This window comes from Panthera leo, chromosome B1 (genome assembly GCF_018350215.1).
Source record: "Panthera leo isolate Ple1 chromosome B1, P.leo_Ple1_pat1.1, whole genome shotgun sequence".
In the NCBI taxonomy this organism is placed as follows: domain Eukaryota; kingdom Metazoa; phylum Chordata; class Mammalia; order Carnivora; family Felidae; genus Panthera; species Panthera leo.
In genome coordinates this window covers 172243480-172270715 of record NC_056682.1, presented here as the reverse complement: position 1 = coordinate 172270715, position 27236 = coordinate 172243480, and the positions used below count along the sequence as shown (strand labels likewise).

General features: G+C 37.5%; 1 protein-coding gene across 6 annotated transcripts in view; it reads left to right on the top strand.

The window, feature by feature from the left end:
• The window catches only part of KLHL5 (kelch like family member 5), a 93496-nt gene extending 67171 nt beyond the window's left edge, over positions 1 to 26325 (top strand). For 4 of the 6 annotated variants that reach the window (XM_042936600.1, XM_042936602.1, XM_042936601.1 and 1 more), the window contains 5 exons: positions 1028 to 1252; positions 6384 to 6546; positions 15757 to 15969; positions 20010 to 20181; positions 24286 to 25590. In XM_042936600.1, the coding sequence (XP_042792534.1) occupies positions 1028 to 1252; positions 6384 to 6546; positions 15757 to 15969; positions 20010 to 20181; positions 24286 to 24342 (830 nt within the window). In that variant the 3' untranslated portion in view covers positions 24343 to 25590. Of the gene's footprint in view, positions 1 to 1027; positions 1253 to 6383; positions 6547 to 15756; positions 15970 to 20009; positions 20182 to 24285 lie in introns of all 6 variants that reach the window. The other 2 variants (XM_042936599.1, XM_042936598.1) reach the window with 1 other exon arrangement.
• Positions 26326 to 27236: the final 911 nt, after the last annotated feature.

The following is a 27236-nucleotide window of genomic DNA, read 5'->3' as shown; positions in this document are numbered from 1 at the left end:
GGGAAGGGCAGTTCCACTGGAGTTTGGGGGGTGCTGGGCTGGATGTAAGCAAGGTAGGTGGTGAGTGTTGGCACTGTGCTGGTTCCTGCAGGTGGCCCTGTGCTTATGATGAGGGATGGGGAGAGAGAAATGGCACCTGCCAATTTCTTTGTTACTAGAGAGGTCTCTCCATGAATGCTGCCTCCTCGGGACACACTCCGATATAAGCAACTAACCTCTCCACTGTGTCTCCAGGTGCTCTTCAGATCGCTGTTTCTGTGCTGTATGTCAGCTTGCAGATACGCTTTTCTCTAAGAGCAGCCCCAATGTTCTTCAAGGTCTCCAAGAGCCAAGCATGCTGACTTTTAAAACCCCAGGTTCTAAGCCCCACTGGTTGCAAGAACTCATGAAATTCATGCCCTCTCATTTTCCAAGCCCAGTTGCTAAGGGGATTCATTTTCCCCATGCAGTTCCCTGTGTGCTGGTTTGTCTCTCACCCTTCTCTAATACCTTGACTCCCTCCTCACTGCATTGACCATGATCCATTTCTCTCCCAAGTCATGTCTCCATACTTCCTACCATCTTTGATGTGGCCTTTTTCCTGCCCTTAGATGTGGAGTTTGTTCTGCCAGTCTTTGTACCGATTTCTCGCGTATTGAGTATCTGATAGTTATCTAGTTGTAGTCATGAGATGAGGCAAGTCTAGGGTTGTCCTATTCTGCTACCATCTTCCTTCAAAACTACCTGCTACAATTTTTTTTTATTTTGGGTTCCATGACACTAAACTTCCCTGCTTTTCCTGCCACTTCTAGCTGTTACAAGTAATCCTTTCTCACTTGACCTTTTAATGTAGAGCCTTGTGTATGCCCTGGAGAATAGTAGGAGATGAGGTCAGAGACATAAGCAGGGGCCTGACCATGCAGGAGCTCAATGAAATATAATAAAAGTATTATTGTCAATGCTAATAAATTATACTTTTATGTGTATAAAGTCATAAAGTACTCAAATGTGAAATTCTTTTACGTAACATCTATATATTACTGTGAAGGAGCAACAAGCATTGAAAAGTATGATCTTCGTACAAATATGTGGACTCCTGTAGCAAATATGAATGGGAGGAGGCTGCAGTTTGGTGTTGCAGTGTTAGATGACAAACTGTATGTGGTTGGAGGAAGAGATGGACTGAAGACTTTGAACACTGTAGAATGCTACAACCCCAAAACAAAAACCTGGAGTGTGATGCCTCCTATGTCCACCCACAGACATGGCCTTGGTGAGTATAACCATGCACGTTCATTCATGATATCATCATTAAGCTTCCACAGCATTTTTACATTCTGTACCAGGCAGAAGAAAACCAATGTGGCAGCTGCTGAGTCAGCAGCAATCAGTTGCCAAGCATTCCTTCACATGGTCTTTAACTGGGAAGTAGAATATACATGAATGTAACAGCAACTAGCACAAGTAAAAACATGGATATTTAAGGATTCTAGTGTAACACGTTTTAAAATGTGTGTTCTGTCAATCAGTGTTAATCTAACCTGATTGAAATGTTTATTTAAAAATACTTAGCATTATTATTTTTCATCTGTATCCCCTGTTTTTTAAGCAGAAATGAGTAAAAACCCAGAGAAATCTTGAGCTGGCACAGAGAATATAATGATAGAGACTTTTCATTCTTTCATTCAATAAAACACTAAACTGACATTGATTAGCATGTACTATGTACCATCATGCTCTTTGTTCTGTAGATGTACAAAGATGAAGAAGACACTATCTTTACTCTGAAGGAACTGATGGCTCACTCTGAGCTGATAGAAGATAACTTAGGGCCTTATATCAGATGATCTATCTTTTCTGATAGGAGAAAGAATTGATGAAATAAAAAGAATTGTTAGATGAGTGAAGCAGATGGACATAAAATTAGATGGGGCTTTTGCTGCCTAACTCTAAAGGTCAAAGGTTTAAAACAACAACCGTATATTTAGCTGTTGGAACTGTGGGTCAGCTGAGGCATTTTTCTGGTCTGGGATGCCTGCCTTAGATGATTTCTGCTAGATTTTTTCATGGATCTCTGGTGGGCTCACAGGTCAGCTAGGTGATCTAGGATAGCCTCATTTACATGTGTAGTGGTAGGTAGATTGTTGGCCTGGGGAACAGAGACAACTGGGCCACATGCCTGTAATCATTCATCAGGCTAGCCAGGCTTCTTCACATGGTGCCAGTCACAGGGTTTCAAAAGCAGCAAGAGAAGGCAAGCCACAGTGCACAAAGAATTTTCAAGCTTCTGCTAGCATTGTACTTGCTAATGTTGCACTGGCCAAAACAAGTCACATGGGCAAGTCCAGATCCAAAGAGTAGAGATCAAGACTACTCTTCTTATTTATATATGTATGTATGTATTTATATTAATATTTATTTGAGTCTAGTTGACACACCATGTCACATTGGCTTCAGGTATACAGCTTAATGATTTGACAAGTTTATACATTTTCTGCTGTGTTCACCATAAGTATAGCTACTATCTGTCCTGTTATACATCCCTATTTCAGTACCACTATATTCCTTATGCTCTGCCTTTTATTCCCATGACTTATTCATTCAATAACTGGAGGCCTATATTTCCCTCTCCACCCATTTTGCCCAGCCCTCCATCTCCCTCCCCTCTGGCAACTATCAGTTCATTCTCTGTATTTATAGTTCTTTTTTAAAAATTTTTTAATGTTTATTTATTTTTGAGAGAGAGAGACAGTGTGAGCAGGGGAGGGACAGAGAGAGGGAAACACAGAATTCAAAGTGGGCTCCAGGCTCTGAGCCATCAGCACAGAGCCCAACGCGGGGTTGAACTCATGAACCATGAGATGTTAGACACTTAACTGAGTGAGCCACCCAGGCACGCCTGTATTTATAATTCTGATTCTGCTCTTTTTTTGTTTATTCATTTCTTAGATTTGCCTTTCTGAGTCTCACTTATTTCACTTAGCATAATACCCTCTAGGTCCATGCATGTCTCATGTGGGATGACCTCATCATTTTTATGGCTGTGTGTGTGTGTGTGTGTGTACCATTCATCTGTTCATCTATTGATGGACACTGTTCTTTATGGGAGGCACTACAGCGTCACATTGAAAATAGGCATGCATTCAGCGGTAAGACAAATTTGTGGCTATATTTCAATGTATCACAGTTTGGAAAAGGTTTAAATTAATTGCAATAAAGAATTTGATAGGTCATCATAAAAGATGAATTAAAAGATGGATGAGTAGCAATGAAGGCATCATTCAGTTTAGATGGCATAGCTTTGTACTACATTCAATTTATTAATGCTGAGCACCAGAGCAGAGGCTGCCAAAAAAAGTCAGTATCAGTAATGTAAATTATCTAGGCATGAAGATTGGTATGATAGTTGGACAACAAAAAAAATCAAAGAAATAAGTGCTTCTACTTTTTGTGATTAGGTTTCAATTAAAGTTGATCTTAAGTTTCAAGTTTGATAAGACAGTAAAACCAGAGGATTAAGGGCACGGTATTGAGAGGGGAGCTAAAAATTAACTATATGAAATTTAATTAAGGAAAGCATAAAATATTAATCTTTAGTCCATAAAATCAACTTATTACATAGGCACAGAATGGGAATGTATCTTAAAAGCAGCATGAATGAGACTTATAACCTTGAGTTGACCATAAAATCCAGGGTCAATAGTGTGTGATTCAAATGCATACTTTCCCCCACCATGGAGAAAAGAAATTTAATTTTAACTTAAGGTAGATTCTTAGAGTACACAGAATGAGAATGCCCATGATCCAGCTGTGTTTTGTGCAGATCAGATTGTGCATAGAATACTATCGTTCATTCTAGGTACCATATAAGATTTTATTGAAGCAAGTTCAGAGAAGAATAATCCTATAGTTCATATGTCTTAAGTTTTTTTTTTTAGATCTTTCATTCAAAACAGCCTTGTTCTTACTAATTTATCCTATAATAAATCAATTTGACCTTATAAAAGAAATTCTTACATAGGAAACACTCCTTTTATCTCTTTTATATGTGAGAATTACCTAAAGACTTCATTTGGAAGAAGTGGTTCTGCTGCTAGAATTTATTTTCAAAGATACTGTTAAAGGAGTTGAATTAGACCCATTATAGTTTCTTCCAGCCCTTTAGTTAACTTTGCACACATACATATACACATATAATTGGATATATTTTATATATATTTGGAGCTCTGTGTGTGTGTGTGTGTGTGTGTGTGTGTGTGTGTAGTTTGTACATACTGCTCCCTTTACCTCACCATCTCTTCTCTCAGTTGTCTCTCTGTCTGGTTTCCTAACTTCATTTGTGTTTTTGTTCAGATGTAATTTTATCTAAGAGGTCTTCCCTGACCCTCTCTACCCTTTTACTCAGTTCCATTTTTCTTATTAGCACTTACCAATACCTGAGATATATTTTGCCTGTTTCCTCATTAAAATATTAGGTCCATGATGGCAGGGCCCTTATCTGTTCTTTTATTAAGTGCTTGGCACTTAATAAACACTAAATAGATATTTGTTGAATAAGGGAACAAATGAATCTGGCTTGGTTCCCTGATGATGAATCACACCAACGATTGTGGTATCACCTCTAACTACAGTAAAATGTCATGAATTTGAATTAATAGGGGGAAAGGAATAAAAATGATTTTTCAAACATATCTTAAATCTGAATTATTGAAAAATCTTTTATTTTTTAAAATTTTTTATAAGGAGGATTTATTGGGTGCCTGGGTAGCTCAGTTGGTTAAGTGTTGGACTTCAGCTCAGGTCATGATCTTATGGTCTGTGAGTTCAAGCCCCACGTCAGGCTCTGTGCCAACAGCTCAGAGCCTGGAGCCTGTTTTGGATTCTGTGTCTCCCTCTCTCTCTGCCCCACTCACACTCTGTCTCTGTCTCTCAAAAATGAATAAATGTGTTAAAAAATTTTTTAAATGAGGATTTATTTTTTAAGGTTATTTAAGTTTATTTATTTATTTTGAGAGCACAAGCAGGTGAGGGGCAGAGAGAAGGAGAGACAGAATCCCAAGTAGGCTCCATGCCATCAGCACAGAGCCAGATGCAAGGCTTGAACTCACAAACAGTGAGATCATGAACCAAGCTGAGATCGAGAGTTAGATGCTTAACTGACTGAGCCACCCAGGTGTCCCTATTTTTTTTAATTTTTAAAAAGTGTTTATTTTTGAGAGAAAGAGAGAACAGAGGAGGGGCAGAGAGAGAGAGGATCTAAAGCGGGCTCTGTGTTGAAGTCTGATGCTGGCCTTAAACTCATGAGTTGCAAAATCATGACCTGAGCCAAAGTCAGTTGCTTAACCAACTTAGCCACCCAGACACCCCAAAAAATCTTTTAAATATGGCAATGTATGCATCTTATATAGTTTTAAATAAGTTTCCACTGTTGGACCTCAAGATACTGCCTCTAAAACTTATAAGACCAGGAGCACCTGGGTGGCTCAGTTGGTTGAGTGTCCAACTCTCGATTTTGGCTGAGGTCACACAGTTCGTGGGTTTGAGCCCAGAGTTGGGCTCCACGCTGACAGCACAGAGCCTGCTTGGGATTCTCAGTCTGTCTCTCTGTCTCTACCCCTGCCCCGCTCATGCTTGTTCGCTCTCTCGCTCTATTTCTCTCTCTCTCTCTCTCAAAAATAAATAAACATTAAAAAAAAAAATCTTACAACACCAGGGCTATAGTGCTATTTTTCCCCCTCACCTACCCCCCTACCACCAAGAAGAGCTGTGTGGCAACCTGATACCTTTATTATAAATGTTTCCTTAGTTAAATTTGTATGTTTAAGGTTCGTTGTACCACCCAAAGGAGTCTACCAATTCAATAAAATCCCTTTCAAAATTCCAATGACATTTTTCAAAGAAATAGAACAAATAATTCTAAAATTTGGATGGAACCACACAAAAATACAGAATAGCCAAAACAAACTTGAGGGAGGACAAAGCAGAGGCATCACGCCCCCTGATTTCAAACTATACTACAAAGTTATAGCAATGAAGACATAATGGTATTTGGCTTAAAAATAGACACATAGATCAGTGGACCAGAAATAAACCCATGCATGTGTGCTCAACTAATTTACAACAAAGGAGCCAAGAATATACAATGGGGAAAGGACAGTCTTCAATAAATGGTGCTGGGAAAACTGTATAGTCACATACAAAAGAATGCAAGTGGGCCATTATCCTATAGCAAACATGAAAATAAACTCAAAATGGACTAAAGACTTGAGCATAAGACCTGGAGCCATAAAACTCATAGAAGAAATCATAGGCAGTAAACTGTGTATTTATATTTCAGTTAAAATGTGATCTTTAAGGCTTAGTGGTAAATCTTAAGTCATTGCTTCTTTCCTGTCCCCTTGTAGGTGTGGCTGTATTGGAAGGTCCCATGTATGCAGTAGGAGGACATGATGGCTGGAGCTATCTGAATACAGTGGAAAGATGGGACCCTCAGGCTCGCCAGTGGAATTTTGTTGCCACTATGTCCACCCCCAGAAGCACAGTAGGTGTGGCTGTACTAAGTGGAAAGTAAGGAAATATTTAAAATTCCATTTAAAACACAATAAACCAAATTTATTGAGCTACATCATTTTTATGTATAAAAATACATTTTATGTATAAAAAACATTTTTATGAATAAAAATATTCGTAAATAAATCACAAAAGAGAAATACTTTCTTTGAGTGATGCAAACTGTTAAATTTTTTTTTATTACGTTTCTTTATTTTTGAGAGGCAGAGAGAAACAGAACGTGAGTGGGAGAGGGGCAGAGAGAAAGGGAGACACAGAATCCAAAGCGGGCTCTAGGCTCTGAGCTGTCAGCCCAGAGCCTGATGGGGGGTTCGAACCCACGAACCATGAGATCATGACCTGAGCCGAAGTCAGACACTCAACCGACTGAGCCACCCAGGCGCCCCCCTGCTTTTTTTTAATGTTTATTTATTTTGAGAGAGCAAAAGGAGAGAGTAGGAGCAGGGGAGGGCAGAGAGAGAGGGAGACACAGAATCTGAAGCAGACTCCAGGCTCTGAGCTGTTAGCACAGAGCCCGACGCGGGGCTCAAACTCATGAACCTCGAGATCATGACCTTAGCCAAAATTGGGTGCTTAACCGACTGAGCCACCCAGACGCCCCTAGTGATGCAAACTTTTCAAATAGTCTCAGGGTTCCTGGGTGGCTCAATCGGTTAAGCGTCTGACTTCAGCTCAGGTCATGATTTCACAGTTTGTGGGTTTGAGCCCGCGTCAGGCTCTGTGCTGACAGCTCAGAGCCTGGAGCCTGCTTTGGTTTCTGTGTCTCCCTCTCTCTCTGCTCCTCTCCCACTCATGCCTTCTCTCTCTCTCTCTCTCTCTCTCTCTCTCTCTCTCAAAAATAAGTAAACAAAAATTTTTTTAAATAGTTTCTTTTTATCGTAGTTCTAAATATAAATAACTTAGCAGTGTTAAGCTTTCATTTTAATGTACAGATATTGTAAATTTCAAATTATTTTACATGAAGAAACTTTATATATAGTAAAAATATAGTAAAAACCTGGTAGTTTGTATAGCTTTAAAAGTATATAGTGCTTTAAATTAATTTTATTTGTAAGCCAGCACAAGTGGGGAGGGGCAGAGAAAGAGGGAGACAGAGGATCTGAAGCGGGCTCTGCAATGAAAGCAGTGAGCCTGATGTGGGCCTTGAACTCATGAACTGTGAGACGCTCAACTGACTGAGCCACCCAAGTGCCCCAAAAGTATATAGTGTTTTAAGCACAGTATAGGCCCTCTCAGTGTTTTTCTAAATAATTCCTTCCATCTCTTCTACTGACTTTATTTTTACTTCTTTCTTATCATGGTAAAACTGCTGAAAACTGAAATGGATTTAGAAAGGTGTAGTCTTGGCTCTAGTCTGCTCTCACTAGAGTAAACAGATTTGGACAGCCGTCACCAATAGCTCTTGGTAACTCAGAGACTAAATACATATCAAAGACCTTTCTTCCATAAAATGAAGCTCTCTATGGTTATTAAATAAAAGTTGTTTGTTGCATACCTTTACTCATTTAAAATGCTTTATCATCACTTCCATAAAGGGGAAGGAATCAAAGTTAAAATATAGAAACCAAGAATTATTTGTAGAATTGTGTTACTGATCGATTGGCAAAACAAAAATGAGAAAATAATAGTAAAATGTTTATAATTTATGACCTAAGTGTCGTAGACTCTAAGTCTAAAGTCCTTTCTTGTCTAGCAAGAAAGCGGGACACGGGATTGAAATGCAACAGATGGCTAGTGTCCGAGAAAAGACCAGAGCCCTGAATAAGGGTCCTTGCCCCATATTTATTAAGGTCAGAAGGCTTACAAACGTGATGGGCATCCACAAAGAGACAATGCATCGGTGAACATTAACTCATGAGCATGAGGGAAAGGGGGTTTTGAAGATATAGGGTGTTTGTGGTTTGGGTCAATAGAAGAATCCTAGCACCGGGCAGATGGGCAGATGGTTGTTAATGGCAGACAGGAGGTGCCAGTTATCTGTTGATCTTAGCTCACCTAGGAGATAAGGCAGATAAGTCAAATAACCTCAGGGTTAATGAGGCACCTTTTCTTTTGCTAATCAGCTCTGCTCTGGGCAGCTTCACCTGCAGTGCAGAGGTCCATAGCTCTATTTACCTGTTTACCTAACTTGGTCCTTCCCGCCTGTAAAAGAGCTTTCCGCCATAGTACTAAATTGAGAGGGGGGGGGGGGGGCGGGTTCACCTGAATGCCTAATCTTGCTTACCTCATATACCCATGTATTGGGGGCCTTTGCCTCCCTCTCTATTCTGGGACCTTTGCCTCTTCCTCTCTATTCTGGGGGCCTAGGCCCCTCCCTACTTTATTCTGGGAGTCTTACCTTGTTTACCCAAGCTTGGGTGAGAGCACCCTATGGTTTTGTAATTCTTTATGTCTTGTTAACCCATTGGTGCAAGCCCAGGGAATTCCTAAACTTACTCCCCACACCTAAGGTCTTATTTCCTCAGGACATGTTAGTTATGTCCTACTTTTTAAAATGTATGTGATCTCCACACCCCTCTCTTCATTTGTTTTAACTAAAGAAAGAACTTCAGAATTTATCCTTTCTAATTCTTTGGTAGCAGAGTTAGCCACCAAAGAATCTAGTGAATGAGAAAAAAGAGAAAACTAACAGTATCTTTTCTGTTTTGACCCTTCAGTTAAAACTTTTGGGAGGGGTGCTTGGGTGTCTCAGTCAGTTAAGTGTCTGACTCCGGCTCAGGTCATGATCTCACGGCTGATGGGTTCGATGTGCTGACAGCTCAGAGCCTGGAGCCTGCTTCAGATTCTTTATCTCCCTCTCTCTCTCTGCCCCTTCCCCACTCACACTCTGTCTCTCTGTCTCTTAAAAAATAAAGAAACATTAAAAAAAATTTTTTTAAACTTCTGGGATTATTTCATTGAACTAATTCTTGTTCACTGACATTTTTCTTAGCCCTTATTTCTGGCTAGAAATATTCTTTCTGACAGTACAAAAGAAAAACACTTTACCTAAAATCTTATTCCTAGACCTACAGCAGCTTTGACTCCTAGACAGAGATATCTTACTTGCCTCTGTCCACCCCTCTCCACCTCTCTCTCCTCTACCCATGCATATTACACCCCAGCAAAACTAACTTATTTGTGAAAAATGTATTTTGTTTCACACTCAACATTGTCTTTTGACCCATCCCATCTGTCTTAGAGTGTTATTTCCCTGGTTTCATACCTGGCAAATTCAGCATCCTTGAAACGTACTCAACTGTCATCTCTGGAAAACTGTCCCCACTTTCCACTTCCATCTCCTCAGTGCCCCTCACCATATTAATTGTCCATTCTAGCCTCTGCATTTTTACTGTGCATAATATGTGTATGATTGTATCATAGCAGGTACCAATCTATTGTTGTTGTTATTTACTCATCAATCTCCTATAGTATATCATAGTCTTGAGTGACCTGGTCTAACTTTTTGTTCCTGACACCTAGCATGGTACCTGGAACATAACCTGAAGTGTGTGACCTTATTGAAGAATGTCCTGGTACCACTTAGATGACATGGTACTTTAATCACAGCTAATCTATCAACTAACATTTTTCTAAGCATGCTTTAAAACAAAGTAGCAATATTTTATTTTATTTTTTTAATATATGAAATTTATTGTCAAATTGGTTTCCATACAACACCCAGTGCTCATCCCAAAAGATGCCCTCTTCAATGCCCATCACCTACCCTTCCCTCTCTCCCACCCCTCCATCAACCCTCAGTTCTCAGTTTTTAAGAGTCTCTTATGCTTTGGCTCTCTCCCACTCTAACCTCATTTTTTTTCCTTCCCCTCCCCCATGGGTTTCTGTTAAGTTTCTCAGGATCCACATAAGAGTGAAAACATATGATATCTGTCTTTCTCTGTATGGCTTATTTCACTTAGCATCACACTCTCCAGTTCCATCCACGTTGCTAAAGTAGCAATATTTTAAAAGATTTTGTTGGTTTCCATTTTTTAAGTTTCTTTGTTTATTTTGAGAGAGAAGGTCGGGGGAGGCAGAGAGAAAGGGAGAGAGATAATCCCAAGCAGGCTCTGCACTGACAGCAGGGGCTCAAACCCACAAACTGTGAGTTCATGACTTGATCTGAAATCAAGGCGGAGGCTTAACTGACTGAGCCTCCCAGGTGCCCCTGTTCTCCATTTTTAGGTACATATCCAGAATCTGGAAAAAATAGAAATCGTGTTTTTTTTAAAAAAGATTGAAAAAAATTATGCATCTTTTCTCGCTACTCCTTGTGATTTAGAACAAATCATTTCCCTGTGCCTCGGTTTTTTTATCTACATAATGAAAAGCCTAAATTAATTACTATTTTTGTTATTTTAAACTTAATTTTACAATGCTTCCTGATGCAAAATATAATTGTTTCTTAAATGTATATATATGTGCATTATATGCACATGTGTATGTATATATGTGTGTGTGTGTGTGTATATATATATATATATATATATATATATAATTGTTTCTTTAGAAAAGAACTGTTTGAATGTTTTTTTGTGAGTTGTATCCTGTCAATATATCTTGAAAATGTCAAAAGTTAAAATTTCACTTTCTACCATGTTTGAGAGAAAAAAGCTTTATTTAGAATTCCAATTGCTCAGGCTACTTTTAAGCCACTGACTGACAAATATTTTTTGGTAGTAGAATCTCTCTTTCAAATGAAACCTTATAAAATCTCAATACTTAAGGTACATTGAAGTTTAAGCCTATAACATATATTTATTATGAAAATCAATGTAGAAGAACAACTCTGTTTTTAAAAACACCCAGATTATTTCTATGTTTGGTTTTTGTTGTTGTTCAGTATAAAGAAAATCCTCATTCACAGGTCAGTAGCTGAAAATGATAACAGTTATTTTAACTAATAGAGCAATTTAATTGGAATCTCAGGAAACTTTTCAGTTAAACTGTATTGTAGATTAAAAGTAGTAGAATTTTTTTTCTGTTAAATCTCAGTACCCACCAGCCCATTGCATTCTTGATCCTAATTTTAAAAGTCAGAAAAGACTAAGTCTTATTTTAAAGCATATAGTACAATACAATTGGGCACAATTTCATAATTTGACATAATGTTTATTTTCTTACTGTAATAGATACTGTCATGGGAAAGAAAGATGAGTTGTGAATCTTTCATGGCCTTTAATTGAGCCAAGTGACATTTTTGAAAATTATTAAAACTTAAATTTCAAATGCACTGTTTTTGGGACCTCCTCAAGTCCTCCACAGAATTCTGTTCTTAGAAAACAATTTGAAAGCCATTGCTTGAGATCATGTTTCTTCAGAAAGTATTATTGGTACATTTTAGCCCTTAACATTAACTGAGTGTAAACATTGTTTGGACACTTAAGATCTAAAAATGCCATTTTCCTCAGTTCGTTAAGTGTCCAACTCTTGATTTCGGCTCAGGTCAATATCTTGGTGGCTTGTGACATGGAACTCCACATCAGTTTCTGCACAGACAGCCCAGAGCCTGCTTGGGATTCTCTCTTTCCCTGTCTCTCTGCCCCTCCCCTGCTTGCACTCACTCAGGCAATCTCTCTCTCTCTCTCTCAAAATAAATGTTTAAAATTATTTTTTAAATAAAAATGCCATTTTCTAAAAGAATACAAATAGAGATAGAATTTATTTTTCCCCTTAAACACTTAAACCATTGTAAGGCACTATTCAAAGTATATTAAATTTGATCACCAATAATCCTTTGAGACAGGGTTTGGAGATGTTTTGGATGATGAAATTCAGGCAGGTGGAGGTTAAATAACTTGTCCACAGTCAGAGCTAGTAAGTGTTAGAACCAAGCTTCAAATCCAGAGTCTGGCCCCAGAGTTCATCTCTTAATCCCTATGCTACACCACTTTTCATAGTCAAGACCCATGAGTTCACTGTGAAGAGGGGGTGGTGCCTTGAATCCTGTTGTTGTGTTTCTGTGTGTGTGTGCATGGCTTTTTAAAATTTTTTAACATTTATTATTGAGAGACAGAGAGAGACAGAGCATGAGCATGGGAGGGGCAGAGAGAGGGGCAGACACCAAATCAGAAGCAGGCTCCAGGCTCTAAGCTGTCAGCACAGAGCCTGATGTGGGACTCAAAGTCACAAACCGCGAGATCATTACCTGAGCCGAAGTTGGACACTTAAAGGACTGAGCCACCCAGGTGCCCCTGTACATGGTTTTTTTAATTATGAATATTTTCTAATTGTTGGTGTCCTCTAATATTCTGTGATCCCATATTCAGACAAATATTCTACAAGTATTAGTTAAAAATAAGAATAGTTTAACATTAAGAATGATAACACAAGAAAGTAGTTTTTAAGAGATAATAAATTTTTTAACAAAGTTTCAAATAAATTTCACTTTCCATACTATTTTTTTTTTATTTTTTTTTTTAACATTTATTTATTTTTGAGACAGAGAGAGACAGAGCATGAACAGGGGAGGGGCAGAGAGAGAGGGAGACACAGAATCTGAAACAGGCTCCAGGCTCTGAGCAGTCAGTACAGAGCCCGACGCGGGGCAAGAACTCACAGACTGCGAGATCATGACCTGAGCCGAAGTCGGACGCTTAACCGACCGAGCTACCCAGGCGCCCCTTTCCATACTATTAATATAAAGTTTAGATAGAATAAGATATCGCTACAGCCACATGTTGCTATTTAAGATATGATCATCTTCTCAGTTAAGAACCAGTTTGAATCAATGATCATTGGGGAAATACAAATAAAAACTACAATGAGGTATCATCTCAAGCCTGTCAGAATGGCTAAAATTAATAACACAGGAAACAACAGGTGTTGGCAAAGATGCAGAGAAAAGAGAACCCTCTTTCACTGTTGGTGGGAATGCAAACTGGTGCAGCCAATCTGGAAAACAGTATGGAGGTTCCTCAGAAAGTTAAAAACAGAACTACCCTATGATTCAGCAATTATACCACTAGATATTTACCCAAAGGATACAGGAATACTGATTCTAAGGGGTACATGCACCCCAATGTTTCTAGCAGCATTATCAACAGTAGCCAAATTATGGAAAGAGCCCAGATGTCCATCAACTGCTGAATGGGTAAAGAAGATGTGCGCACGCGCACACACACACACACACACACACACACACGAATATTACTCAGCCTTCAAAAAGAACAAAATCTTGTCATTTGCAATGACATGCATGGAGCTGGAGAGTATTATGCTAAGCGAAATAAATCAGAGAAAGACAAATCAGTCAGATTTCACTGGTGTGGAATTTAAGAAACAAAATAGATGAACATAGTGGGGAGAAAAAGAGGCAAACCATGAAACAGATTCTTAACTGTAGAGAACAAACTGAGGATTGCTGAGCAGGAGGGTAGAGGGGTTAAATGGCTGATGGGTACTAAGGAGGGCATTTGCTGTGACGAGCACTGGATGTTGTATGTAAGTGATGAAACACTAAATTCTATACCTGAAACTAATATTACACTATACGTTAACTGACTAGAATTTAACAAAAAATTTGAAGATAAAAAAAAAAGAACCAGTTTAAGTGGCATAGTGTACTTTACATTATGAATTAAAATTTAACAAATGTCTTGGGGTGCCTGTGTGGCTCAGTCAGTTAAGCATTGACTCTTGGTTTTGGCTCAGGTCATGACCTCACGGTTCATGAGTTCAAACCCCACACTGGGGTCTGGGTTGACAGTGTGGAGCCTGCTTGATATTCTCTCCTTCTGCCCCTCCCACACATGCTCTCTCTCTCAAAATAAATAAATAAACATTAAAAAAAAGTCTTTAAATATGCACACACACACACATATATACACCTCAGTATAATAACTTAGAGTTTTAATTGGCAGACATTTGGTATAGTTCAAATATTATTTCTTGAGGTAAGAAAAATAGTTAAATATTAACTGAGGCATCTGTAAATTCAAAATGTGAGGACTTTTATATAAGCAATGAACTGATTTTTTTTACTCTTTTGAAAAAAAGATTAGGAAAATATCTATAAAGAGCTTCCCAAGTGAATAGTAAGTACAAGAATATTGTGTGCTTAATAAAAATATTCAAATGCTCAAATATTTAAAATATTTTATATATATTTTAAGTTCAGAGTAAAAGACTTTTAAATTAATGAAATATATTGAATGATAATTAAAATTTATCTACTAGGCAACACTTAGGACATTAACATACCATATTCATTTTCAGTAACTTACAGTATTCTCTGCAGTAATTTGAATTGATGAAGGATACTGTTCACATGTAATAAATATTAATTTATATACCACTGTTTCAAGCAATCCTTTTATCCTCCTATTTCACTATTACAAGAGCATCCCAGGCGACTGCTCACCATACAACTGCTCGTTATTATAACTGCCCTGGTTCTGCTTCTGACCCTGTATTAGCCTCTTAATCTTCATGAGCCTGTTTCTTCACCCATGAAACAGGAATATAAATGGTTTCTCATAGCATCATTGATATGATTAAATTAATACAGGTAAAATGTCTAGCCTGTGGTAAGTGCAGAGAAGGTTCGTTTCTTTCCTTTTAATCCAGTCCTATTTTAGCTATTTAAGAAATAAGTCATGGTGTATTTATACACCACATTTCATTTATTCTAAGACACATCTTGTACCTCTAAATTGTAATGCATTGTAAAATCCGTGGTGACCTGCCAAACAGATGGCAGCTGTGAAATAGTGGTCATTGCTTTCATGTCACTTTCTCTTTTTTTAATGTTTATTCATTTTGAGAGAGAGAAAGAGAGTGCACATGCAAGCAGAGGAGGGGCAGAGAGAGAGAGAATCCCAAGTAGGCTCCATGCTATCAGTTCAGAGACTGACATGGGGCTCGAACCCATGAATCTTGAGATCACAACCTGAGCCAGAACCAAGAATCAGATGCTTAACCAACTGAGCCACCCAGGCACCCCTCTTCTATTTTATGCAGGATGATATCTATATATATAGATCTGTATCTATCTATCTACATATCTATATACATGATGTATGTATGTATATAGTGTGTGTGTGTGTGTGTGTATACACACACACATATGTTACACACATATGTCATATAATGGTAGCATATCTTCTTTCTTGATGGCACATAAATTGACAGTTTGTCTTATAATCTGTAGCATCTTAAATTCAATGATATACCATAAGAATAACCTCTGTGTCTTAATCATAATGATGGCACTGTTTTTTACAGACTTTATGCAGTTGGTGGTCGTGATGGAAGTTCTTGCCTCAAATCAGTAGAATGTTTTGATCCTCATACTAATAAATGGACACTCTGTGCGCAAATGTCCAAAAGGAGAGGGGGAGTCGGAGTAACTACCTGGAATGGATTGCTGTATGCTATTGGAGGACACGATGCTCCTGCATCCAACTTGACATCCAGACTCTCAGACTGTGTGGAAAGGTAATTTCCTGTGAAGGAAAAGTTTGTCTGACACTTGCAGACAAATTAATGACTCTTTAGTGAACATCTGCCATATGCGAAGCAGTTCCTTCAGAGCTTTGTAAATGTTGAGTTGCCCGTCTCTCAGTCTGTCTCCTAATGCCTACTCAGATTCTTCTCTCATCGTATTACTGCCTACTGAAAATGTACCTTAGATGGGAATGCAAACTGGTGCAGCCTCTCTGGAAAACGGTGTGGAGGTTCCTCAAAAAATTAAAAGTAGATCTACCCTATGACCCAGCAATAGCACTCCAGCAATAGCACTGCTAGGAATTTACCCAAGGGATACAGGAGTGCTGATGCATAGGGGCACTTGTACCCCAATGTTTATAGCAGCACTTTCAACAATAGCCAAATTATGGAAAGAGCCTAAATGTCCATCAACTGACGAATGGATAAAGAAATTGTGGTTTATATATACAATGAAATACTACTTGGCAATGAGAAAGAATGAAATATGGCCTTTTGTAGCAATGTGGATGGAACTGGAGAGTGTTATGCTAAGTGAAATAAGTCATACAGAGAAAGACAGATACCATATGTTTTCACTCTTATGTGGATCCTGAGAAACTTAACAGGAGACCATGGGGGAGGGGAAGGGGGAAAAAAAGTTAGAGAGGGAGGGAGGCAAACCATAAGAGACTCTTAAAAACTGAGAATAAACTGAGGGTTGATGGGGGGGTGGGAGGGAAGGGAGGGTGGGTGATGGGCATTGAGGAGGGCACCTGTTGGGATCAGCACTGGGCGTTGTATGGAAACCAATTTGACAATAAATTTCATATTAAAAAAAAAAGAAAACGTACCTTAGAATTGATTATACAATTTATTAATTGAGTCAAATGACAAACATTTGTTATGTACGTATTTTGTACTGGACACTGTACCTGACAAGAAAAGGAAAGGAGGTTGATGAATTTCAGAGAGAAGGAATAGGGGCTGGAGGCTAAATAAGAAGTAAAAAGGAGAGGAACGTTACTAACACATTTTCATATAAAATGAAATAACATGAAATAATAAAAGACTAAAAGGCTAAACAAGTCATCCAAACTGGCCTTATGAAACTCAAGTATGGGCCAGGTAAAGAGCCTAACATCAATGGACGATTTGGACAATAGTTCAGGCTCCCATCTGTAACTATTAGTCTAATTTAAGGAATGGAGAGAATTGAATGGATTTAGGAGGTGGAATCAATGGGAACATTACAAACACTCCTAAGCAGAAAGGAATATGATTCATTCAGAAAGCTGAAAGGCAGACACTATGACTGGAGAACAAAGAATGAGGGAGACAGTGTCAGGAAAGGAGGCGGACTAGGGTGGAGGTAGGAGCAAATCACGTTGAGTCTTTAAGGCCTTATCAGAGAGTCTAGATTTTAATGAGCAACTGGAAGTTAGTGTGTGTGTGTGTGTGTGTGTGTGTGTGTGTGTGTGTGTGATTTATACATGATTGGAAGAAGGATAAAAAGTGAAATGCAGGTTTGATGGCAATGAGTGCTTTCTGTGAAATAATACGGAAGGTTGGTTTGTTGTCTTTTGAGAAAGCAGGAGAGTTACACCTGCATTTCCCCTGTATTAGGGAAAGTAATCCAGACTATGCTTGTTGCATGTTACATTTCAGGAAAGGAATATGGAAGCCTCTGTATACTTTATACATTACAAGCTCACTGCAGTACCGCACCTGATGAAAAATTGTTCATTGATGCAAGAGGTATTACAAGCAGTATAGGTCATTGTAGCATGATGTATCTGCTCTTAGACAACTTTGGGCTGTTCTAGGTAATGTATTTCATGAAAGGAACAAGACGTTTCAAAAATGGACAGCTATAATGATTGAGTGTGTAAGTCATCTTACACAGAGCTTCATGTATTGATTTCCTCAGATTTTCAGTGGACAATCAAAACCCATAAAGCAGTTTCAGTATTTACTTTAGCTCTTTTGGATAGTTTAAGTGTCATGGATTTACTAAATGAAGCTACAATACTGTAAGTTAAAAGTTTTCAGGGAAATATTGATTTTTTCTAAAAATATGTCCAAATGTACTTTAGATAGCAGTAATAAGACAAGGGGTAGGCTTAAAGAACTAAACTATTTTTATTTTTTTTAATGAAAAAACTTTTAATGTTACACATGGAAAGAAAAAGTAAATTGAATTAAAAACATGTTCTGAAATAGACATCTGGGTCCTCAGAATAAAAAGTGAAATATTTAGAAGATCAAATACTAACTAAATTGTTGAGTCACTACCACTTGACTCTGTAATTAAAGTTGGAATGAAAAAAGGCTAGCTATTGCTTTTTTATATATTTTTGTATTCTTTGAATTTTTGTTACAAGATTGTATTCCTTGCTAATAGGAAACAAGTGTAATAAATGAACCCATCTTTAAGGTGACATTTATCAAATGCTTACTATGCATTCTCTCATTAAATTTTCAATGCTATGTGGTGAGCAATATTTACCAGTAAAGAAACTATGATTTAAAGATTTTAAGTAACTTTACAATACCACAGAGCTAATAATTGGAAGGATAAGGACTTAAGATTGTTCAGCCCAAATCCAAAGCCCGTTCTCTAACCACTTTGCTATACTGCCTCTCCCAGGTGTTTCTGGATATGTAGGTATTCTTTTATGGAAGTATAATTGTCATATTAGTCTCAGGTGTATAACAATGATTTGACATTTGTATATATTGAGAAATGATCACAATAAGCCTAGTTAACATCCATCACCATATATAGTTACAAATTTTTTTCTTGTGATGAGAACTTTTTACCCTTAACAACTTTCAAATAGAAAGCACAGTATTATTAACTGTATCACCATGCTGTGCATTATATCCCCATGATTCATGTATTTTATAACTACAGAAATTTGTACCTTTTGATCCCCCTCCCTCATTTCACCCATTCCTTCCTCCCCACCCCCCCATCTCGTGCCCTACTTCTGGCACCCTATGAGTGCCAGGTTTTTTGTTTTGTTTTGTTTTAGGGTCCACATGTTAAGTGAGATAATCGGTATTTGTTTTCTCTGACTTATTTCACTTCGTATAATGCCCTCAAGGTTCATCCATGTGTTTGAAATAGCAAGATTTCATTCTTTTTTAGGGCCAAATAATATTACACTGTGTGTGTGTGTGTGTGTGTGTGTGTGTGTGTGTGTGTGTGTGTGTTCTAGATGTATTACATCTTTATCCATTCATCCATTGATGAACAACTTAGGTTGTTTCCATGTCTTGGCTACTGTAAATAATGCTGCAGTGAACATGAGGGTGCATATATCTTTTCAAATTAGTGCTTTCCTTTTCTTTGGATAAAAACCTAGAAGTAGAATTACTGGATCATACGGTATTTCTATTTTAAATTTTTTGAGGACTCTCCATGTTGTTTTCTATAGCAATTGCACTAACTTACATTCCCACCAACAGTACACAAGTGTTATTCCCTTTCCTCCACATCCTCACATACACTGTTATTATCTTTTTTGCTAACAGCCATTGTAGTTTTGATTTACATTTTCCTGATGATTAGTGATGTTAAGCACCTTTTCATGTACCTATTGGCGATGTAGATGTCTTCTTTGGAAAAATGCCTATTCAGACCCTCTGCTCATTTTTAATTGGTTTATTTGGGTTTTTTGGTTATTGAGTTGTATGATTCTTTATATCTTCTAGATAGTAACTTCTTATCAGATACATAATTTGGAAGCATTTTTTTCCCATTCTATAGGTTGCCTTTTCATTTTGTTGATGGTTTCCTTTGCTATGCAGAAGCTTCTTAGTTTGATATGGTCATTTGTGTTTATTTTTACTTTTGTTGCCTTTGCTTTTTGGTGTCAAATCCAGAAAATCATTGCCAAGACCAATGTCAAGGATCTTCCCCCCATGTTTTCTTCTAGGAGTTTTATGGTATCAGGTCTTATATGCAAGTCTTTCATCCATAAACAATTTTTACATAAAAATGTGGTGAGGACAATGTCAGCTCCAGTTCTAAAATTTTCTTTCAGATACGATCCCAAAACAGATATGTGGACTGCAGTGGCATCTATGAGCATCAGCAGAGATGCAGTAGGGGTCTGTTTACTTGGTGATAAATTATATGCTGTTGGAGGGTATGATGGACAGACTTATCTTAATACAGTGGAGGCTTATGATCCCCAGACAAATGAGTGGACCCAGGTATGGCATTTCATTTTTCATTATTACACTTCTCTGTTTTTATTAAAACAATTTGTTTGGTAAAACTGATTCTTTCAATTTTATCCAATATCAAAATATATAGCATAAGCATGATAAGGTCATCTCTGAATTAAATATATGAAAACAAGAAGGACTGTTTAATTTTATAACATAATTAAAATCCAAAATTATCTTTGAAGTATAAGTTAATACTCAAGGAAATTATTAATAGTTTTGATCTGCCACCATTTGCTTGCTGGGAATTGATGAGATATTCTAGTATTGGTAAAGCAGATAGGACTACAGGAGAGCTATGGGAAAAAGAGAGGGAGATTGTGGAAAATAAGAAAAAAGATAGAAATCAGAAAAATTTGAACCAATTATCCATACATGAGCAATAATTTTTAAATACTCAAGCTATTGATATCGGGAAGCAGATAAAATGTCTGGTCATCACCTAATAAAGATAGCAATCTTAAATTATATTAACAAGTCTTGACCTGGCAAGCTTATTAGCAGAATTCCAACCGTGTCTATTTCTGGAGGGCTTCATACTTCTAAGAATGATCTTCTGAGATCCTTGTTTCCATCATTACCAAGAACAGAATTAGAAATTTTGTGACCGAATTTAGTATCTGGTACTGAAAGATGCTCAAATGTTTAATTGAGCCAAGGTTTTCCTACATACAAGGAGCAGTAGTAAGTACTGTCAAGAAAACAAAATTTAAAAGCATCCCCACTGTCATACAACTTAGCTACTTAAATAAATAAGATCTGCATGTGCAAGGGGAGAACCCACAATGTAGAACAGTTGGTAGGGAAGTGTCCCGTGGTATAGGCATTGTGTGGTATATGAAGTCAAAGAAAAAATAAAATGGTTGTTGAGAGGGCTTTAGTGAGGAGAAGCTGGATTTAAGCTAAGCCTTAAATGAATTGATCCAATTCAAAAAGGTAGAAAGAAATGGGAAGCTGTGTGAAAAAACACAAAAGAAATGTCACTGAAGCAGAACTATGCAAGATAATTGAGGAAGGGTGGCCGGTTATATGGATCCATGCTTAGCAAGAGTAGGAGTTCCTATTAGAGAGCAAGGTTGGGGTCAGGATGGAGGTCTGTGAAGGCCATGGGTAAAGAGTTCGGTAGTGGGAAGCCAGTGGAGACTTTTAACCAGGAGATTGATACAGTAATAGGAAGTTCATGTGGCAGTTGGGGACAGGAGCAGGGGAAGCGAAGGCTGGATAAAAATGAAACATCTAGAAGATTGCTTCACTTGTAAGGCTTGAGCTGTCAACTCTATAGATGGATTCAAGAGATATTACCAAGTCCTATCTATTCTTTCTTTTTACACTTACTGGGTTGGATTGAAGGTGAAGAAAACAGCAAATGAATGACCAGACAATGTCTTAGATAAGATAATGGAATAGAGCAATTTTTTTAAATTAAATGTTTATTTATTTATTTTGAGACAGATTACACACAATGTAAAAAGTAAAGAGAAAAATAAACTCAGGAGCTAGAGGGGCATACAATTTTCAAATAATGATGATGATAGAAAGTTAACATTTATTAAACATATTTTATGTACCAGGCTCTATTGGATGAGGAATCTGAGACACAGAGAAGTTAAATAGTTGACCCAAGTCACACAGCAAATAAATGGAGTTAGAATTTGAGCCACAGGTCTTTTTCAAAATAGAGGTGAAAACAAGAATAGAGATTCCAGATGCTAGAAAGAGAGAGTAACATTGAAGGGCACTTTACTGAAAGAAGGGCAGGAAGCAGAATTGAGAAAAAAGAGTTTTTAAATGAAAAAGATAGAAAAAGGGACTGAGCGTGTGACCTTGATCTTGTTTCTTAAGTTTAAGTAGGATTATTTGGTAGAGGGAAGAAGAGATAATTTGAGGGCTTGAGTCAGAGCTACAGAAATTCATTAGAAATGAAATCAATATCCCACCATGGCAATATGAATGATAACGAAGGAGCCCAAAATAAGATGTAAAAATCTCTTTTTCTAAGATATATTTGATTTATGCTGTTAAACTAGTTATAAGAAAATCTGTTGGCCAGTGTTTAAGACTTGTTATTGGGATGCCTGGGTGGCTCAGTCAGTTGAGCATCCACCTTCAGCTTAGGTCATGATCTCACGGTTTGTGTATTCAAGCCCTGTGTCAGGCTCTGTGCTGACAGTTCAGGGCCTGGAGCCTGCTTCAGATTCTGTGTCTCCCTTTCTCTTTGCCCCTCCCCTGCTTGTGCGCTTCCTCTCTCTCTCTCTCTCTCTCTCTCTCTCTCTCAAAAATAAACATTAAAAAATATTTTTAAAAGACTTGTTATTACAGGTAATTAATACTTTATGCTGAATTACTCTCTTATCAAAATTAGCAATCTGTGACTACATAGCTATTTTGTTTGCATGCCACCTCTATTACTATTTTAAAGCACCTAAATTTGAACTTATAGCCATAGAATCTGAAAAACAAATGTTTTCCATTTAGTGTTCCAACAAATGGACAAGAGGACATTTGGTCAGGGAATGAAATGAGATTATAAAGTCTGAAGTCATCACCCACCCTACAACCCACCTTGACCCAAAGCAGGAGGTGACTGCACTGTATTGAAGAAATACTCTAAGCTGACCTTTCTCCCTGGTTGTTATGGCAACATCAACTCTTTACAGTGTAAAGACTTCAGGTCATGGGTGTTTTGAGAAAAGCTCCTAATTACAAACAGACACTTGTGATTGAAATGACCTAGAGGTTACTCCTAGAATACTGTGAATAGATTTGGCTTTAAAGCAGGTGATTTGATTGTTCAGGGAGATAGAACAGTGATCAAAACAACAGATTCAAATTGAGAACAACTGAGAATTCTCTTACAGTGTGTTCTTAAAATCCAGTCATTCAACTGGAAAGGTTGGGAAAGAGGCCAAACTGATTAGAAAGTCATTTTGATTTCGTGTATTTGACAAAAACATTTCATTAATGTACACCTACATACATAAGTACAAAACACATTTTCTTAGTACTTTGTATTAGTCACTCCTTCCCTAAATACTGTTGTTTTAATTCTTAGGTCTTAATGTGCTCAAAGTAGCCCTTCTTTAAAGACTATCCTTGGGGTGCCTGGGTGGCTCAGTCAGTTAAGCGTCCAACTTCAGCTCGGGTCATGATCTCACAGTTCATGGGTTCCAGCCCCACGTCAGGCTCTGTGCTGGCAGCTCGGAGCCTGGAGCCTGCTTCGGATTCTGTGTGTGTCTCTCTCTCTGCCCCTCCCCCGCTTGTGCTCTGTCTCTGTCTCTCAAAAATAAATAAAATGTTTTAAAAAATTTAAAAACTATCCTTGTCTACACTTTTATTTTCACTATGAATTGCCCAGTGTCTAGGGTACTTAAAAAAATAATGATAAAAGAGTAAGTGAAAGATTTAAGAATTATTCCTTATCTATAAACTGAGATCGTATCTCTTTCCCTAGCACCCTGCTAGGGTGTCTGTCTCATTGTCATAGAGTTTATTCACCAGATTTGTTTCAATTCCTCCGGAGCTGGAGGAGTACTATTTATTATTTATATACTCTGCTAAAAATTAGTCGAATGGGTTTAGACCTTTCCACCATGCACAGAGAAGGCAGTCAGTAAATGTGAAATTACTGGTTCCCCTGGAATAAGCAGACCCCAGGCACGCAGTGTGTTTGGTGTGCTCTGAGACAGCACATCTGTTAAAGGGCTTTTAGAGATAATACTTGATATTTTGTCCACATTGGCCACAGAGTTAAAGTTCAGCATTTCCTCATTATCCATATCGTGCATCATTTTGGCCAAAACAAAGGGTCAGGTAGAAAAATCTTGAGCAGTTTTTTTTTAGAATTACCTTTAAAGAGAAGCGAATACTGCATAATAATGTGATACACCCTAAATGACTTAATCTGTGAAACTCTGGCAGCAGGAGGGATTCCGGGGGAAGGAACCAGGCCCACAGCAAGGCTGGGGCGGCAGGGTGTGGCAGAGCTCCTTGACAAAAACAGACTATTTCAGTAGTTTTCAAACTGGGTATGGTTTTCTCAACTTTTGTACCTGCCAATGCAACAAATACATTTTTTTCTTTCTTTTTTAGGTTGCTCCACTGTGTCTAGGAAGAGCTGGGGCTTGCGTTGTAACTGTCAAATTATAATGTAGTGCTTTGTTTTCTAAGTGAAGAAGATATCCTCTTCCTTATGAATTTAGGAAAATTATCCTACCACCACTGGATACATTTTTTAGCAAATTCACAATGCCACATACCTGGGCACAAAGTGCCCAATCTCAACGTGAAGATGATAAAACAAGGGAGGAAGGAGTGGATGAACCAGGATTAAATCCTGCATTTCTTAGTAAGTCATTTCTTAGCAAATCATAACTACAGCTGGTGGGTGGTGAACATACGTTCCTGGTTTAACATATGCAGACAAATGCAGTCCTCCTAAATACAACACAACTGGGAATTTCATTTATTAATAACCACACTTTACTCCATTATCCAGATTTCCTTTATTATAGTGCACATATACCAGATAAAACTTTTAACATCTGCTTTGTAACTTTATTCTACATTAGTTGCACTAATTTGTATTTGTTTAACCACAACCACTATTTTAATGACATACTAAAGACGATGCTAATACTTAGTTTTTTTCAGAAATAGCTGTATTATATAAGCTTTGATTATGTATTTTATTTCTAAATCGGTTTAGTCTAATGAGTGAAGAAAAACGTTAGAGCATTAAAACAATAATGAGCGGATGAAAACAAAATGATCTTTGGGTTCTTTTAAAATATTCAACCTATTATATTTAGATTCACTAAGAACCACGTGTTATGATATTCTCAAATTGGAATAATTGACACATGGTGTTTTGTATTAAATTTAAGATATGCAAATTTATGTAGAGAAAATAAATGTTATATTCACTACAATGTTCTTTCACCTGAGTAGTATTTAATTCTGTGGATTTGTTTTCTTTTATGTTATAAAAGATGTTTTGATTTTGTCTTTTGATATGGACAGGTACTGTTTGGATATTATGTTCTCAAGTCTGTAGTTACCATCCTTGCTTTTGTTGCTCACATTTTGCCACAGGTGGTAACCCTTTGTGCTTCTTTGTAATCAAACCGTTTGAGGGGAATGAGCTTATCGGATGTTGAAAAATAAGTTTAAACTCTTTATTACCCAAAGTTTTGTACATTTGTAAACTCCAATTACACATGTGAATGTTAATACTCTCAGTGAATTGTTTACTGTTTGCAAAAATGCACTGGGCAGTAACATTTTATGACAAACCCTTTAAGATATACAAGTCATTAACTTATGTCTTAATATAAAAATGAGTATCAACTAAATTCCCATCTTTTAAAATACAATGCTGTGATTAATGTGTTTTTACATTTTATATCAAGGTAGATTTATTTTAGTTGCCTTCTTTAAAAATTAAACCAAACTCTTTTTTTTTTTTCTCTTTTTTTGAGCTAGTTTTAAATGTTCTTGAAATGTTGAGAACCAAGAAACTGAATACTTCCATTCCCAAAGCAAATCTTGTGGTCGTTATTGGTGGGGCCACAAAGGAAATAATAATGATAGTGAAAAACACATTAATGTTTATGTAATCATTATATTATGGACATGAATTCATTATTTCCATGATAAGGAGGGATCAGCCTTAGAGTGTATTTATGTATTTAAGGGAAGAGAGAGGAAAAGGTATAAGAAACAAAACAAAAAGCCAAAAGCAGAAATGTGTTAGTTACATCATCACCTTCTTGGGGAAGCCTAGGCCTGTGATTTGAAAGGAGGTACTTCTACACGTGATTATCTCATTGAACACTCACCATCCACTCTCTGATTTCCTGTGGCCCACAGTGGAGGCCAGACTCATGTTAAAGTAAAGGAACGGATTCTTCTCTCTGAGGGCTTTGCTTTCCTTTATGAGATTCATGCACAGTGCCTTTGAGTTTTCCACCCTGATAGAGGGCCTCTCTAATGCAGTTTTGTATAGTTGACTCTTGAACAACACGGGGGTCAGGGGTGCCAACTCCCCACACAGTGAAAGATCTGTGTATAACTTTCGGCTCCCCCCAAACTTAACTACTGCTAGCCTACTGTTGACCAGAAGCCTTACCAGTAATGTAAACAGTTGATTTACAAATATTTTGTATTTTGTATGTGTTATATACTGTATTCTTACAATAAAGTGAGCTACAGAAAAGAAAATGTTATTTAAAAGATCATAAGGAAGAGAAAATCCATGCACAGGGCTCTACTGTATTTATCAAAAAAAAATCCTCATATAAGTGGACCCATACTGTTCAAACCTGTATTGCTCAAGGGTCAACTGTACTCAGTAGGACCTGCTTTCTTGAATACTAATAAAGAGAACCGATTTCTTTTCTAGGGACAGAACACTTGCCAAAATATTCATTCTTCTTCTCCCAGTCTGGGGTCTTACAAACCTAGAGGAAAATATGGCTCTTTTTGTATCCATACAACATTGCTGCCTTGACTTTTACTATTAGTTTGTTCATTAGAGATGTCTAGATGCTCTTTATTTTAACCTCAATTGGTGACACTTTATAAAAATAATATTTGTTAGTAATTACTGAATGCTTATTATGAATTAAGAACCAAGTTTTTTGCATGCATTAATGCATTTGATCCTTACAACAACTTTATGAGGTAGGTTCTATTATTAGTCCCATTTTTACAGATGAGGAAACTGAGGCACAGAGGAGTTAACCCCAAGAGCATAAATAGCAAGATCATAAATAGCATTTATTTTATTTATTTTTAATTTTTTTAACGTTTATTTATTTTTGAGAGACAGAGACATGGCATGAGTGGGGGAGGGGCAGAGAGAGAGAGGGAGACACAGAATCCAAAGAAGGCTCCAGGCTCCCAGCTGTCAGCACAGAGCAGGATTCAGGGCTCAAACTCACAAGCCGTGAGATCATGACCTGAGCCTAAGTCAGACGCTGAACCGACTGAGCCACCCAGGCGCCCCAGCATTTATTTTAATAAAAAGAATGTGAAGAAAG